The sequence below is a fragment of the Thyridium curvatum genome (genome assembly GCF_004353045.1).
Source record: "Thyridium curvatum strain D216 chromosome Unknown NODE_53_length_294859_cov_82.703090, whole genome shotgun sequence".
NCBI classification, from domain to species: domain Eukaryota; kingdom Fungi; phylum Ascomycota; class Sordariomycetes; order Thyridiales; family Thyridiaceae; genus Thyridium; species Thyridium curvatum.
Window position 1 is genome coordinate 27,860 of NW_022156808.1, and position 16,254 is coordinate 44,113.

Sequence of the window (16,254 nt, forward strand, 5' to 3'; positions counted from 1 at the left end):
AGCTCCTCAAGCCTAGATCTTGGATCCTGGTTAGCTACTGGTTAGGATATTTCTGTGACTGTCGCTACCGATTGGAGACAGAAACTACTGTTTTCAAACATCCTCACAGCTTGTGAAGAACTGGGAAATCAGCCGATTTCCAGACTTCACTTTCTCCGCTCTTCAGTCGCAAGACTTTCCCTCACAATCCGCAAAGCTGGCTTCAGTCGCCAAGTTGGCGGGAATCACTGCCCTTCGAGCCTTCTGCTCCCGTTCGCTCCTAGGTCCCGAGTTCTGGGTCTATAGCGGAGTGAACAAGAAGCCTCCATAACTTGGCTTACCTCACCACGAATTCACCCTGGCCACCACCAACATATCACTCGACAGCCACCTTCCATAGCCTCTTCCTCACGCTCTAGCTGTGGAACAACAGTTCTACTGTCTGGAAACAAGGCTTCTACGACCTCTACAATACCCCCGCGGGCGGCACATAGCCGTTCTGCCGTCCGCCAATGCGCGCAGATTAGGGCTGTACCAGAATGCGTGTTGTTGAGTAGACGCGGCTTGGAAGGCCTGTCTTTGGAAAACCTGATCGCCTCACGGGAACCTACATCGCCAGTACGAACAGTACCGACCTCTCTTACGTTTCCATTCTTAGTCGATAATTTCAGCAGCCACCATGTCTGACCACGAGGAGGTTGTTTCCAACTCGGGCTATGACACGCCCGTGCCTGAGCTTGATGACCACCGGCACCAGACCCCTTCGGTCCAGCGGGTCGATCGAGCGCGCCGAGGCACGTTCGATTCACTTTACGGAAGCCAACTAGACACTGCCCTCCAGTATGACAATGCTGTTCGTGTCCGCGATTTTGAGGAAGCCGTGATTGATGAGGATGCCGGAGATGCCTCCCCAAATGCTGCTCGAGCCCGCCGCGGGACTGTCGAGGCCATGGATCAACGGTCCATCTCTCCGCCCAACTCGGTCAAGGCTTTTGCGCAGGCTCGGCGCCGCGAGCGCGGGCCGTCCTTTACGGAGAACAAGGGTGAACAGAAGGGCGACGAAGCGGAGCCGCACCAGCTGCACCGTACACTGTCGGTTGCCAGCCGTCAGAGCCGCCGCAGCCAGCGCAGCCGACCACATACCATGATCGACAACGATGCGTCGAGTATCTCGACCAACAAGTCTGCGGAAGAGGATGTGTGCTTTCCCCTGCAGGACGAGCGCCCCGATGACAATTTGCACATCGACTTTGAGTACCTTGAGAACTTCATGCGCGAGGAGGCGGAGGAGAGCCGTTCGACTCGCGGCAAAGTCTTCTCGGATCTTCGCCCCCAGGCTGCGTCACCTGCGACGGGCCCTGTATCCATGGCCACCGCTGATGGCGATATCATCGATGTCCCGACGTACTCGCTCTCTGACGAGAAGGAGGACCAAGACGTCAAGGCAGCCCCGGCGACCCAGCAACAGCATGTTGACCCCAACAGGTTCAGCTTCTTCTCGTCTGCCTGGGAGTCGACTATCCATGCTCCCGACTTTGCCGACCTGGTGCTCCCCGGAGAAGATGTCCGTGGCCTGTTTTCCTTCCCCAAGGGCGAAACTGATGGAGTCTGGTGGCTGAACGTGAACAACCCGACTGAGGCTGAAGTCAGGGCCATCACCCGTGCTTTTGGCATTCATCCCCTGACGATCGAGGATATCACGACTCAGGAATCCCGCGAGAAGATTGAACTGTTTTCTTCTTACTACTTCGCCTGCTTCCGATCCTTCGAGGTGGTTCAAGAGGACGGCGAGGTCGAGTACGAGGCGTTCCACCTGTATGTGATCGTCTTCCGGGAGGGCACCCTGAGCTTCAGCTTTGCCCCCAACTCCCATGCAAGCAATGTTCGCAAACGTATCGCCATGCTGAAAGACTACGTCTCTCTCAGCAGTGACTGGATTTGCTATGCTTTAATGTGAGTTCTTTTTATTGCAATCTTCCTGTTGTACCGCAGCACGCTAATCGCAGCTATAGTGACGACATTGTGGACTCATTCGCTCCTGTTATTCACAAGATCGAATTGGACACGGAGTACATTGAAGACGAGGTCTTTATTGCTCGCAGCGACGACATGCATACGTTCCTGAAACGGATTGGCAGCATCCGGAAGAACGTCATGGGCCTGATGCGTCTCCTCGGCGGCAAGGCCGACGTTCTGAAGGGCTTCACAAAGCGATGCAACGAGAACTACAAGGTCACACCTAGGATGGACATCGGCCTCTATCTTGGTGACATCCAGGACCACGTTGTCACCATGATGAACAACCTGGCTCACTTTGAGAAGATGCTGTCTCGCTCGCACAGCAACTACCTGGCTCAGCTCTCCATCGACAGCATCACTCAGGGCACCAACACCAATCGCGTGCTGAGCAAGATCACCTTCTTGGCCTCGATCATTGTGCCTTTGAACGTTATCACGGGTCTATTTGGCATGAACGTTCATGTTCCAGCACAGGGTGGAGACGACCTCACTGCCTTTGGCGCTATTGTCGGCGGACTCGTGGGCTTCTGTCTGATTGCACTGATTGTCGCTCGAAGATTTAGGTACATCTAGGGCTGTTTCTGTCCAGGCACCAGGCTTGCATTGCGCACTGCTATTTCGCTGTTTTCATCTCGCATCTGCTGTTTTGTCAAATGGAGTCCGCATGAATAAGGGGTAAGGGGTGGGCGCAGGTGGCGGCGGTGGCTTCTTGATTTACGATGTTTCTTGCTTCATGATGCTCATGTCGGCTATAGATTAGAGGTAGATATGCTCGTCACTGAGCTGTGAATAATGTGGAATCTACGAAAATGCAAAGATCTCGCCGACATTGCACCCAAGTGTGACTTGTAGCATGGCTTGCAGCCAATTCGCTTTTGCAGGCGTTCACGTTCAAGACCATAATGAACTACGATCCTTCACATAATGGCAATCAGCCTCCATCCCCATTGGCCGGCTGTAAAGACTTAGCTGCTTGGGAAGCAAAAAAAGTGGATAATCCCAAAACTTCCCAAGCTTCTCGAAAATCTACGGGTCAGCCTGTTTGACCTCATCACCACCGAAGCGCGTAACCTCTTCCTAGACTATTGCCATCTTGCTCCTCCCGGCAACAGTACCAGAGACGCCACACCCGGACTCGTGAAAAACGCAATACACCAAGATGGAGAACACCACCATTGACCAGTCAGACCTCGCCCGGCTCAACGAGAAGGACAAGCTCGAGCTGCAGACTTTCATCACCCACGAGACCCAGAAGACCCGGATCAACGCGCGTGAGTGTCTCTCCCTGCTGCTGCCCCTCCGCCTCTGTGATACCCTGTCGCAAGGAAGGGGTTCCATTTCACTGTCTTTCCACTCCCCTTCTTGTCCCACAACTCGGGCCGTCATACTCCAACAGCAGGTCTATCGCCGCCCCGAAGGCAAAAGAAGAAAAAGAAGAAAAGATCTCTCCTACCGCTAGCGAATCATCCCGTAGCAGCTACTACTTACCACTTTCCCCCCCCCCTTCGACTTGCTCAACTGTGTCTGGCTAACGCTTTGTTTCCTCCCCAAAACAACAGAAACACACACCATGGCCGAGATGTGCTGGAAGAAGTGCATCACGGGCTCGATCAAGAGCTCAACCCTGAGCAGCAGCGAGGAGGGCTGCCTGGCCAACTGCGTCGACCGATTCCTCGACATCAACACCCTGACCGTCAAGAACCTGCAAGCCATGCGCGCCAGTCGCTAGGCGAACCACGGCAGCAGTTGGTGTCGGATGTTAGGATCTCAATGGGATGGATGTATTTATGTACTTTTACGACGCTCTGTACAATAGGAACAAACGCTGCTCGGCTTTACACTAGCCTTCAATGGCTGGGCAGCCTACAGGCAGACGGGTCATGGGCATGCATCTATAGTGTGGCCGGCTGGGCTGGTGTAATATCATTCAATAACAGCACGGAGGGAGGAAGATCATGTCTTTGCTTGTGAGGCTGGAAGTTGCAATTCTTTTCATTGTCCTATCATGAGCCAAAAGCCTGAATGACGCCGTTTAAATGCATGGTATTTAACTCCATTTTTCCCACTTCCCAGCCTCTTTCTGCTACCCCACACGACAACCCAGGACGCTTCCTTTAGACAAGGGCCAGCTTGGTGGCGGCAATGTCAAGAGCATCGACATCAGGGGTCAGGCGGGCGTAGGCCTTCTTGGTACCGTCGGGGCTACATTCGGATGTTAGCTATGGGTGCTTCCGAGAGGGATCGTTGTGACCGCAAACATACCGGACCAGGGTGTTGATCTTGACGGTGTCAATGTCGTAGAGCTTCTTCAGGGCCTGCTTGATCTGAGCCTTGTTGGCCTTGACGTCGACGATGAAGACAAGGGTGTTGTTCTCCTCGATCTTCTTCATGGCGCTCTCGGTGTTGAGAGGGTGGACGATGATCTTATGCTCGTCCAGGCGGGGCTCATGAGGGATCGACTTGCGCGGGTACTTGGGAGCGCGCGAGAGCTGCAGGGTCTTGGGGCGGTGGAAGGAGGTCGTGAAGCGGGCCTTGACCTTCTTGTGGGAGTGCGTCTGGATAGGCAGAGTTAGCATCGAAAACCAAAGGCACTACTATACTTTTGAGCAAGAGAATAACATACACCCTTCAGGGCAGCCTTGGCGGCGGCATTGGCCTGCTTGGAGCCCTTGGTCGCCTTGGAGGCGCCTGTGGTAAAGAAAGACGCATCAGCAATCGCTCTTTTTCAGAACTCGCAAAATCTGCTGCTGCTCGGATGCATCATCATCGCGATCCTCAAACACCGCACTCAGCCGCCGGCGAGAGTTGGTTGCAACATTGTCTTGTCGATTCGAAGGCCGTCTCGAAAGCGAGAGGCACGGATGGGTTCTGAGTGTTCAAGTACCTTTCTTCTGATCCTTGGGAGCCATTTCGAAAACTTTTGGTCGTCTCGAGGTTGTCGATTCCGAAATGTCGAGGGTCTGGGGTTGCAAAATTTAGGACGGGAATTTGTGGTCGCTTAGGGTTGGTGAAATTCTGCGAATATTTGAGCACGGACCACCGCTTCCCGGATTATCTGTTCGGAATTGATTTGTTATGTTGACCCCACTGGGGCGTGCCTAGCTCATATCTCGACCTCAAATTTCTAGGCAAGAGCCGAGAAACAGTGTAGAAGCGCTCCGAACAGGGCCTAGGAGAGGCTGGCGTGCCCGTTTCGAAGTCCCTGTGTCTTTCTGAAACCACAAGTTGAGATTGTGGTCTCACCATCAGCCAGAAGGGAGTATGGCGACCAAGAAAAAGCGATCCGCGTCGAAGAATCTCGCTGCCACTCGACCTCCTATCACCCAGAAGCCAAAGTCTATCACGAGAAAGCACACCAAGGCTCTGATCAATTCTCACCATCAGCTGGAGAAACAGAAGCGTCAGGCTGTAGCAAACGGCGATGCATCTGCAGCGGCCGACATCGATCGACAGCTCGCAGCACTGGGAGGGCTGAAAAGCTACCAGCAAGCAAGCCTGCAAGGGCAGCGAAAGGACCGTGGTGGCGATAGCTCGAGCGTGCTGATGGAATGGCTCAAAGCCGAGGTCCCTGGATTGAAGGCACGGCCGCTCCGCATGCTGGAAGTTGGCGCTCTGAGCACCGAGAACGCCTGCTCCAGGAGCGAGTGCTTCACGATCGAGAGGATTGATCTACACAGTCAGGGGGAGGGCATCCTGGAGCAAGACTTTATGAAAAGACCTCTGCCGGGCGGTGACTCGGAACGATTCGATATCATCAGCCTCTCCCTTGTTCTCAACTTCGTGCCCAATCATCAGGACCGTGGGGACATGCTCCTGCGGACTCTGGACTTTCTCGTTGACCCCAGTCCGCCGTCCAGCTCTTCGCCTACCAAGAGTTCGTTTCCGAGCCTCTTCTTGGTCTTGCCAGCACCGTGTGTCACCAATTCACGCTATTTGGATGAAGACAAGTTGCAGGCTATCATGCGGTGCCTTGGCTATGAGCAAGTCCAATACAAGTCAACCCAGAGGCTGGTATATTACCTTTGGAAAAGAGTGCAGCAGAAACCGACAAAACTCCCCGTGTTTGCGAAACGGGGACTTCGCCCAGGAGCCAGCAGGAACAACTTCGCTATTGCGCTACGCGGAATCTGAAGAAAGACATATCCAATTACACAAATATTGGGTGTTATAAGACCTTCAACCCGACAGCTCCCTTTAGCTATCTCCTTACAAGCGACTAGCACCTTGCCCAGCACCGGTCAACGCCTCGCTGAGAACCCAGAGCCGCTCGGCTTTATCCACGTCGGCCGCATGAGCTGACGGCCTGCGCAGCTGGCAATCTTGCTGGACATAGACCTCGTCGGAGCCTGGCAGATCCAATCAGTCAGAAGATCTTACTGAATCTACACTCCATAGTCGAAGATACATAGAGGGACTTACCAGAGAGGGACGGATCAAAAGCCGCGACCAGGAACGGCGCACAACCCTGATCCGGGGACTTCCACTCCCCCGCATGGAGCGTCTCGATCGAATCGCGCAGCTCGGGCTGGATATCCCGCATCAGCGGGGTACGGATGGCTATGGCACGTGTCGTGATTAGCAAGATCCGAAGCGAGCTTCGCAGCAAAGTTCTACAGAGGGGTGTCTTTTTGTTATCTCACTGCCTGGATTCGCGGCAAAGCTCTGGATGCCTTGCGCGCGCAAGCGCTGCTTCAGGCCGACCGTCAAGAGCACCGCGGCCGTCTTGCTCATGTTGTACGCGAGGACCCCCGAGTACCCCTTCCCGCCCTTGGTGAACCAGTCCGGCAGGGCCTTGCTCCGCGGCAGCTCGTCCGGCAGAGCGGCCTTGCCCTCGAGGTTGTAGTCGCTGAACCGCATGGGCACGAGGCGGTGGCCGTCGCTGGAGACGTTGACGATCCTCGTCTCGCCGGGCGCCACGGCGGCGGCGTCGGCGGCGGCCGCCCGCAGCAGGGGCAGCAGCAGGGTGGTCAGCAGGAAGGGCCCGACGTGGTTGGTCGCAAAGGTCGCCTCGACGCCCTCGGGCGAGAGGCGCCGGTGCTGCGTGTTGATCCCCGCGTTGTTGATCAGCACGTCCAGCCTGGGCGTGAGCCCCGCGACGGCCGCGGCCGCGGCGCGCACCGACGCCTGCGAGCACAGGTCGAGCTCGACGGTCCGGACGCTAGCGCTGGGGAGCAGGCCGTCGGCGACGAGGCGGCTGGCGACGGCGTCGAGCTTGGACCGCGTCCGCGAGGCCAGGATCAATAGCGCGGGCTGGGAGCGGGCTATGGCGAGCGCCGTGGCTTCGCCAAGCGAGTTTGGGCTGGCTCCAGTGATGAGAACTGTTCGTTTGAGCGGGGGGGCCGGCAGTCAACGACGGGGAGAGAGAGAGCAGCAGAGGATGTGTGCCCACGCCCCGCACATCCTTCTTCTTTCTCCTCCTCCGCCGGCCAGCCACCCCCGCGAAAAAGGGTCAGATGATGGCCAAGGAGATTGCGACTTGGTCGATCACAAACCGGGGAAGAGAAGCAGTGAGGGTTTTTTTTAGTTGGAAAAGAAGCAAACATGGTCTCGGGAACGGGGACGTTGTACATTGTGTGCATGTAACTATGCGATAAGAGGCAGAAATGAACGTACCACGCTTCCCCTTGATGTGATCCTTGAAGACCCTGGCGACTTCCGTGCCGGTCGTCGATCTGTCGAAACTCGCAGACGACATCGTGACCTGCAACCGCAATGTTGCGATCAATTGACTCAGTTTGGGCTCATGATGTTAGGCTGCAGCCGTTGAATTGAGGGGTTAACATCCATGGATGCCATCCCTGTGACGTCGCACGTGCCCAAGGTGCCAAAATGTCACTAATATGTCTCCGAACCATCACGACTGAACATGGTGAAATGTTCGCGCTTGTGCGCAATGTTTCATACACCATTGATTAATCGAGCAATGGTCTCGTCATCAATTGCCTTTCAGTAGAAAGATGCTTATCTTGAGGACATTTTACAGTGCCTTGAAAATAAGAGAAGGCATAAATGCATGCTCGGGGTCTTTGGTGATTGAAGTTTGCGGTGCGCGTGGATGTGGACGGAGGGTGCCCCGAGATGCTCTTCAAAATACAAAAACTCTACCGATTCACCCCCTCGCTACCTCGGACCCCACCCCCTGGAGCTCCCCCAGGCTCCGTATCACCGTGTGCCGCGCCTCGACGCCCTCGGGCAGGGGCGCGTTGCCCGGCCGCTGCACGACGAAGCTCTGCATGCCCGCCCGGGCCGCGGCCTCGACCTCCGCGACGTTGTCGCTGAGGAACAGCCACCCCCCCTCGCGCGGGTGCGCCGGGTACCTCGCGGCGATGGCGGCGTAGCTCGCGGCCTGCGTCTTGGGCCCCGCGTTGACGGTGTCGAAGTAGTCGGTGATGAGCGGCGTCAGGTCCGCCGGCCGGCCGTCGGTGTGCGCGAAGAGCAGCTTCTGCGCCGGCACCGAGCCCGAAGAGTAGATCATGACGGGGATGCCGGCGGCGGCCCACGAGGCCAGCTGGGGCGCCACGTCCGGGAACAGCGGCGCCTTGATCTCCCCGTTCCGGTAGCCCGTCTCCCAGAGGTAACCCTGGAGGCTCTTGAGGTAGGCGACCTTGACGTCCCGGCTCGCCAGGTCCCTCACGTGGTCTGCAAACGCGGACGGCGAGGATGCGTATTCCGCCGGGAAGGCATCCCTATACGGCGCAAACTCCGGGCTGTCCCATTTTGACTCGAGGGTGCCGGGGAGGGCATCGAGGGCATATGGGAACTGAGTCCAGTGTCAGCAATCTTCAACTCGGCAAAACGGCTGTCCATGCTCGATGACATAGGGAGGGTTTCATCACTGTGATGAACCCGCATGCGGAGTCTCGTGCGGAGAAGGGAAGCCTCCTCCTGCTGCCTCAGAAATATTGCACAATGGTCCCTTCCCGCCTGCGTGACATAATGAGGGTGGGAGCCATATTTGCTACCACACGCAACTTCTGGACCAGCACAAGAGGGCTCGACCCAGTGTCTGTCCGGACTGGAACCAGCAGCCCAGGACTACACCGAGACGGGGACTGGCCCAACAAAGAGAAACAAACGAGAAAGATCTGTCTTACAAGAACGTCCTTGACGAATGATATCGGGCAGACAGTGCCCTCTAATGGAGAAAGCTCACATTAGCCAATTCGTCCGGGCTAATGCAGAAAGGACACTAGATGCAACGCTTCTCAACCTGGTGGTGGTTGATAGCTCGAAACGAGGAGGCAGACCAAAGGGAAGGGGGGCCGAGAGAAACAGAGACGGGCTGATGCAGCAGAACTAGGACGACGGAAAAGGGGGGCGATCTTCTCACGGCCGCCTTACCAATATCAAGCATGACCACCTTGATGGTGGATAGAGCGGATGAAGCGGCCATCGCCGGGTGCGGGCACGGACAACGGTAACCGTGCTTCACAGCGCGCGCTCTCGCTTCCACCCCGAGTGGAAGAGGTGGGAGAATGTGAACGGACAGTTCGCCCCGATTGGGTGGGTGTGTGAGCTCCCCGGGCGAATAGGGGATGAGAGGTTGGTCCGGTTGGTAGCTGTTGGTTCTGGTCAATCGAGATTGCGATATCCAGGCGGTGAAGAATCACGACACGTTGGATCCGGCAAATGGCGGCCCTCGACAACAAAACAACATAAAAATTCTTTTCTTCAGGCTCGTTCCCTGTATGGATCTGGGCAAAGCCTACTGCATGCCCCGGATTCGTCTGAAGCGAGGTCTTTGCTGCACCTTGGCGAACGTGCAGGTGGGTTTTTGGGTCCGACAGCAGAGAAGTGCGTGGGTTAGGTATGCTCGAAGATTTGGCCAGGGACGGAAAAAATGAGGTGACGGTGACGGAGTAGCGGTCAAGCGGTCAAGAACGGCCGCCATGCCGGAAGCAGAAGCTGGAGCGACGCAGAGAAACGAGCTTTCGAGCTTCGGAACGGTGGACCAGGTGGAGCTCTGCTCATGCCCCGTCCGGGTCTGCTTGCTGGCGCTCTTTAGTGGCATTGCATTGCAGCTTCGGGGGGGTGGCCAGGCCAGAAAGCATGATGTCGGCAGATTCCTGCCAGGATAGGGTATCAGAAAAAACCTGCAAATTTTTTATCTGAACAAATCGGGCTTGCTCTGAGCTCCAAGCATGCCGATTTGCCATGCATGTACGATGGCAGTGGATAGCTATGCGTGTTGGCAAGATTTGGGCGCATCACATCGCCATCCTTGTCGTTGGAGCTAGACTATTGTACAGTCGCATAGTCGCAGAAGGTCGGGAAGCTCCAGCAGAGGCCGAGCCAAGGTAGCGTATCAAACTATCGAGGTCTGCTTCTGATGGCGCTGCCGATCTGTTGTGCTCTTCCATCTGTTAGATATCTGTTACATGTACCCTGTTTTCAGCAAGTAAAGCGGCCAACTCGCTTGGTGCCCCAGCATTCACGTAGGTACTACCAAACACAGGGTCCATGGTGCATCGACGGCATCGAGGGCTCCTCACATCACTTACACAGGCGCACTGGGTAGAGGCGCGCGCGCAAGCCCGGTGGCTGACAAGCTGTTGATCTAGAACCTGTCAAGGCCTGACAACACACAGCACATCTGGCTGGACCGCCTCGACTGCTGCTCAAGCTTCCCTGTCCGAGGGAGAAAAGAGCCCACTTGGCTGCAGCTCGTGTGGGAATACAAGACTTGACAACCCCAGCCCATCCTCGCCCTCCTGCCACTTCGTTGCGCTCCCTCGTCCTGCAGCCCTTATGCAGGTCTAGATGAAGGGCGAGGGTATTGGGCCCGCCTGTAGCGGCAAAATGGGCTGCAGTTCATGCATCACCGAGACAAGCAGCAACACCCAGTCCCGCCGAGCGCCGTCGCCCGTGCCAACCAGGGCAACCAACCTGGCTAGGCCTTTTTTTTTTGCCCTCGTTTCTTCTTCTTCCTGCCTGCATTGCCTCCCATGTCGTGTCACGGGAGACGCGTCTCTCCCTCCCAAGACGGATGGATGGCAGGAGAGAGAGGGAGAGGGAAGAAGAAGAGAAAAAAAAGGGACAAGAGCAGCAAAGCCGTGAAGGGTCGGCTGACTATCCATAGCAACCCCCAAGCTGTTGTCACAGCAGGCGGCTCGTCGCCCGGGAGCCAAGCTGTAGTAGAGAACTGACACGGTGCCATGATTGGGGCTCCTGAGAACCTGGCAGGGCGACGCATTGAGCGGCCGCAAGGAAGAAACCAGCTGCTCGACCTGGCAGTGGCGAATCGGCAGCAAGGCAGGGCCGCTCATCACACGGCAGCCCGTTGCTCAATCGACCGGTTTCTCGCACGATGCTGCGGCAGCGAAAAGGAGGGTCGAACGAGAAGGCATCCCGGATCCGGCCACGGGCGCGAGGGCGCATTGCTCCTCGCCACGACCAAGAACCCCAATGTCGCCATCCCCCATCATCCTTGTGCACGGAGTACGGAGTAGGTATCGAGATCTGACAAGAGTCTCATGCTGTCGTGTTCCCTTTTGCTCTCTGGCACCCTCTTTTGTTGCACACCATCCATCCAGGAGTGACCACGAAGGGAATACATGCATAAGATCCACATTCGGAGCACCACATCGGCAGTCTAACGCACGACGGCCCAGGAGACGCCCAGCGGGAAAGCAGAAGGAAGGGGAGAGAGACCTGTCTTGCCTGTCTGCCTCTCGCCACATCCACATCCACAACCCCATTCCTTCGTTGGGAAGCATGAAACCGACCATGCCGTTTCAAGCAATCTATTTGTTTGTTCCTCTGGAGGTAGAGAGAGGAAAAGATGACAAGAGACACGCGCCGCCAGCACGCGGCAGCCCGCTCTGGCCCCCTGTCGGCTTCCAGGTAATTGCAATGTCGCAGCGCAGTGCCGAGCATCTGCTACGCCGCCCCACGGCATTGATGGGCGGGCGAAACGACGTCAACAATCAATCAATATTCCCCCTTCCCAGTGAGTGGCCTTGACCGCCCCCCCTCCTGCGACTTGGGACAGGCCCGCTATTGCATCGTATACAACCCATTATTGGAGATGTTTCAGCGGACAGGCATGCTGACGACCCAATATCAAAACCCAACCAAAAAAATACAAGTACATATACAATTATCCACTTTCGAGACCCCGTTTCCCGACCCAAGGGTCCAACAGGCAAGGAGAAGGATCAATTGATCTATCTGGTGCGAAACAGTTCCGCATAAGTCGCTCCGACGATCTGGCGCTGCCGCAGCTCGATAGCACCTGGTCTGCTGGACGGTGATGGCGTGCTTAGCTAGAGATCGGCTGGCCCATGCGTCGCTTGCTTTGCTGGAGAGGGGGAGAGAGAGAGAGAGATCATCGCATGGTTCAGTCCGAAACCGAGCCATCCCGCTTCAGGCAGATTGGGGGGATGCGCCCATCGTTTCCCTTGCTGCGGTTCAATGCCAACAAAGGAGCAAAGAGTTCGAGCACACCAGTGTTGGCGGGCGAGGTAACCCTCGCACGTTTTGGACGTGTACGAGATACCGTGATGGATAACGGCGCTTGGGTCACACGACAGTCGCAAAGTGGCCTGTCGTGCGGTAGTACGGGCAAGTAACTAAGGTAGGCGGGCGCCGGACTGTGCACTGCACGCTTCGGGTGAATTGGAGCACCGCAGCTCGCACCCGGCATGGCGCCATTATCGTGAGACCAACTACAGAGGGCTGCCACCCCCCCGCGGATCGATCTCCGGTGCGTATTTTCCATCACGAGCTCACAGAATGCACCGTGGGGCCAAGAAGGGGGTCACAGATCGGTGGCACGGCAGAAGCGCCATTGGTGACACCCAGGACCCGGCGAGAAGTGTCCATCTGTTGGACAGGAGTGCTTGTACAGTACTGGAGGGAGGACCTGCAGGCGGGGGGGGCAATTGAAGGATCACTGTTACCTATCTCTTGGGCTGCTTGTAGTTATCGAGAGGACAGCGTTCATCAAGAGTTCAATGTTCGGTTCAACTGCGATGGAGCCGTTATCGCGCGCGGATAGATACCGTACCTCTATCGCCTGTGGGCTGCAACTGGCTGCCAAAGATAGCGTTTGAGCGTCGGCAGCTCTCCGCCAGGAAAGTGTGGGGAAGAGGGAGGGAGGAGGAAACGACGGCGGATTGTACCAGCCCGTCCTGCCTGAGGTACGTGTCCCCCCTCCTCTGACCTCACAGCAATCTATTCTTGTAAGCTCAAGCCACCCAACCCTCTTCTTGGTCGCGGCCACGCAAGATGATAGCCATACAGTAGCAATTGGTTATCGTTCACATTGCGGTTCATCTTCGGGGCACTTCTGGTCCAAACTCAATCGCTTTGCCTTTTACTCTAGCATGGCCGGGCGGACCGAGATAGGCTTCCATGAATAGATAAGCTGCCGTGATGCACGTATCAGCCAGAACCACCTACCTGCCACTGCTTTGAGCGGTCAACCCGCTACCCTCTCCATCCCGAACAATAGGTAGGCAAATACAAGTACTTGTAGCGCTTCGCCTTGACCAAGAGACTGGACTTGCAAGGGTGCAGAAACACCCGCGAATGCAGGACGACAGGAGTGCATGAGCAGGCCCCGAAGCTGGCCAATGGGCAGCTCAGGAAGCTCGTGCATCCATGTCTGCCAGGCCAGGGCCAGAGAGAAGTCGATGGAATCAGTTCACCAGCTTCGCGCCGGCCCATTGGTCAGCCAGCAGGCCGTCCCCCTTCGTCCCTCGTTCGCTGTCACTGGCATGGCATGCCAGTGTGGGTGGGGATCTCCCAAGACCCAAACAGGCCCAAGCCCAAAGGGAATAACGTGTCTGCAACAGGGCGAGCACGCGATACCTCGAGCGTGCGACAGGCATCATAGTGCGCTACTCTGACGATCGCCAGAGCGCTTCTCCAGGTCTACCCATGCCGGGAGTAGCTCTGGCCGCGCCAGCCATGCGAGCGTGTACTTTTGGTTGAGGTAATGGCGGTGTAGAGGTGGCCCCGGCTGGATCCGTCGACATTTACAAGTAATTCAATCTTCGGCAGTGATGTGTACACCGTGTCCCTGATGATGCATTCCCACATGGGGGATAGTGCCTTCTTCCTGGCTGGCTCACGTCTTCTGCCTCGCTTTTTCTTTGTTGGCAGAAGAGTCAGGGAAGCAAGCCAACAAGTTCGAAGGTGAGACCTGGGGGGGGAGCAGTCTAGGTACGCAGTGCCTATTGTCGTGCTTGGATCCCAGCGACGGCAGCCAATCGAGTCGCTGTTGCGCGGTGTTGGTGCACACTCCAAGCCGTCTGAGCGAAACCTTGTTGCCATGGGCCCCCGTTGCAGAGATACTGCTTCTGCTCACAGCGGCCCGCGCGAGATGAGGTGTAGCTCCCTATCATTTTTGCCATCTTGGGGTGGGTTAGTTAGGAGGTGTGGAGCACACAGCCCAGGCGGCCACTCGTATGTGCTAGTATGCGTGTCTCCGTGTGTCTCTTGTCTCTGGAGCGAGATTAGATGATTCGTTCGTCCTGGCAGTCAACAGGCCAGAGCAAAACAACAGTAGTCGCAATAGTGCCGACATGCATCGCCCACACTGTCTCCGCTGCCGGCGTCGCCACCCACTCGCCCAGTGCATTTCCCGTCCGAGTCCCGATCGAGTTGGCTGGAGTGTCACTGGGCTCATCGTCCGCCAGGTCTCGCCCAGCGCTAGGCAGACTGGCAAGCCTGGCACCTTACCTCATTCGATTCCATTCATGTCCCCCATGATCCAGCAGCCCACCAGCACCCACTCAGATTGCCAGAGAGCCCACCTTTCTGACTCCTGCAGCCTTCAACCTTTCTTGGTGACTCTGGTGAAGGCACTTGAGGGCCCCCTCACCCCCGGCCAGCCCGTCACCTACCTCCCTTCCCTTCGTTTCCAATGCCTGCTGGTATCTTCCAATGCTGGCCTTTGCGCTTGCTGCTCCTGTGAATCCCTCCTAGAGGTACTTGCTTGTCGTCAACCCCATCCCCATAGCCCATCTCGAATGAGAGCACCAGCACCCCCAGCACCCCTACCCATCCGCGCCATCCATCCCATCCAACCAGTCAGTACCCATACCTACCCACTCGCTCGCTGCCCTTCCTCCACCGCTTCTCTTGTTCTCTCGTCCTCTCTACACTCTTCTTCAATCCCCTATCAACCTGTTTAATCTCCATCCGATCCGTCCTTCGCTTCCCTTACCCTCTCCCTTCCTCCCCTCTCTCTCCCCCCTCGTCGACTTCAAATAGACTGCACTGGTCTTCTGCTTTCGCAACATCTGCACGCAATCCTCTTTGGGAGAGATTCCGCTCTGTGTTCGCCGCTTCGAATTGGCCTCTGCCTGCGAGATCCCGTCCGTCACAGTCACCTTATCTTCGGTCCCGGCACACCGCCGTCCGCCCTCTCGCAATCCACCGCCAGTCGAGTCGAGTTGGCTAAGCCTGCCAGAACCGACCACTCAACTCTCGCCCGACTGCATTCCAGAGCCTTTTCCACGGCAACGCTCAAGACACATTCCTCGGGAAGCTGGTATTTCGGACGGACTGTCCCTCTACCTACCTACCTCGTTCGCCCGCCTTGGACCCAGCTCCGCAATTCGAACAAGGGGGGCCGAAGAGTCATCTCTTCAACCAACCTGTTCTCTCAACCCTCCTCTTCCCTCCGCATGTCCACAAAGACGACAACAACAACCTCCCTTCGACTGCCGCAATAGCTATATTTGACACCTCTTTCCCCTGTCATCTGTTGTCTTCCTTTGCTGGCCTGGTCTCGGATCCCGTTTCTTTGGGCTCTTTCAGTCGTCCGCCTTTGTGTTGTGTGCCTCGGTGTACGTCACTGGCTCTGTCGATTGTTAGTCACCCTTAGTATTCACCACGATCCGACTGCTACTCTTCCTCGCCGAAACCTCTCTCAGAGCTACTCCTTGAGCGATCTTCTCGTTCTGAAGCTGTACTCCCAAGGCTTGTCCTTCTCGCCTCTTTCCACCAGACGACTCATCCTCAGCTCCTTTGCCAAGGTCTCTGAGATCCTCGCCAGAGGTTTTCAAGCACTTGACGAAACCACAAGACATACCAACGTTCTTTACCATCGTACCGATGTCCTTATAACGACCTTTCCTTGCGTTTCTTCTTCAGGGCCTCGCGTCCGGTCTTTGACGATTCCTTACAACCATCTCTTTTGTTCCAACAGCCGAAAATACCCATCCATGAGCCACTGACACTGCACGACTTGGAGTTCACTCTTGTTTTCCTGCGACCTTTTTTGACGACGACTGTATATCCTCT

At 56.4% G+C, this 16,254-nt stretch overlaps 5 protein-coding genes across 5 annotated transcripts; 3 read left to right on the forward strand and 2 right to left on the reverse strand.

Moving 5' to 3' along the window:
* Positions 1 to 658: 658 nt before the first annotated feature.
* On the forward strand, positions 659 to 2,571 carry E0L32_008186 (uncharacterized protein; the record flags this gene model as incomplete). Its single annotated transcript, XM_031143013.1, has 2 exons — positions 659 to 1,932; positions 1,992 to 2,571. The coding sequence occupies 2 exons, from the start codon at positions 659 to 661 to the stop codon at positions 2,569 to 2,571; spliced, it is 1,854 nt and encodes a 617-aa protein (XP_030992508.1).
* Positions 2,572 to 3,157: 586 nt separating this feature from the next.
* On the forward strand, positions 3,158 to 3,727 carry E0L32_008187 (uncharacterized protein; the record flags this gene model as incomplete). The annotated part of the gene is made up of 2 exons (XM_031143014.1): positions 3,158 to 3,269; positions 3,558 to 3,727. 2 exons carry the CDS (start codon positions 3,158 to 3,160, stop codon positions 3,725 to 3,727), a joined length of 282 nt encoding a protein of 93 aa, XP_030992509.1.
* A 385-nt stretch (positions 3,728 to 4,112) lies between these two features.
* Positions 4,113 to 4,907, reverse strand: E0L32_008188 (uncharacterized protein; the record flags this gene model as incomplete). Its single annotated transcript, XM_031143015.1, has 4 exons — positions 4,113 to 4,200; positions 4,261 to 4,553; positions 4,622 to 4,686; positions 4,883 to 4,907. The coding sequence occupies 4 exons, from the start codon at positions 4,905 to 4,907 to the stop codon at positions 4,113 to 4,115; spliced, it is 471 nt and encodes a 156-aa protein (XP_030992510.1).
* Positions 4,908 to 5,259: 352 nt separating this feature from the next.
* E0L32_008189 (uncharacterized protein) lies at positions 5,260 to 6,129 on the forward strand (the record flags this gene model as incomplete). The annotated part of the gene is made up of 1 exon (XM_031143016.1): positions 5,260 to 6,129. One exon carries the CDS (start codon positions 5,260 to 5,262, stop codon positions 6,127 to 6,129), a length of 870 nt encoding a protein of 289 aa, XP_030992511.1.
* Positions 6,130 to 6,204: 75 nt separating this feature from the next.
* E0L32_008190 (uncharacterized protein) lies at positions 6,205 to 9,391 on the reverse strand (the record flags this gene model as incomplete). The annotated part of the gene is made up of 7 exons (XM_031143017.1): positions 6,205 to 6,344; positions 6,418 to 6,555; positions 6,639 to 7,316; positions 7,612 to 7,699; positions 8,165 to 8,758; positions 9,093 to 9,133; positions 9,340 to 9,391. 7 exons carry the CDS (start codon positions 9,389 to 9,391, stop codon positions 6,205 to 6,207), a joined length of 1,731 nt encoding a protein of 576 aa, XP_030992512.1.
* Positions 9,392 to 16,254: the final 6,863 nt, after the last annotated feature.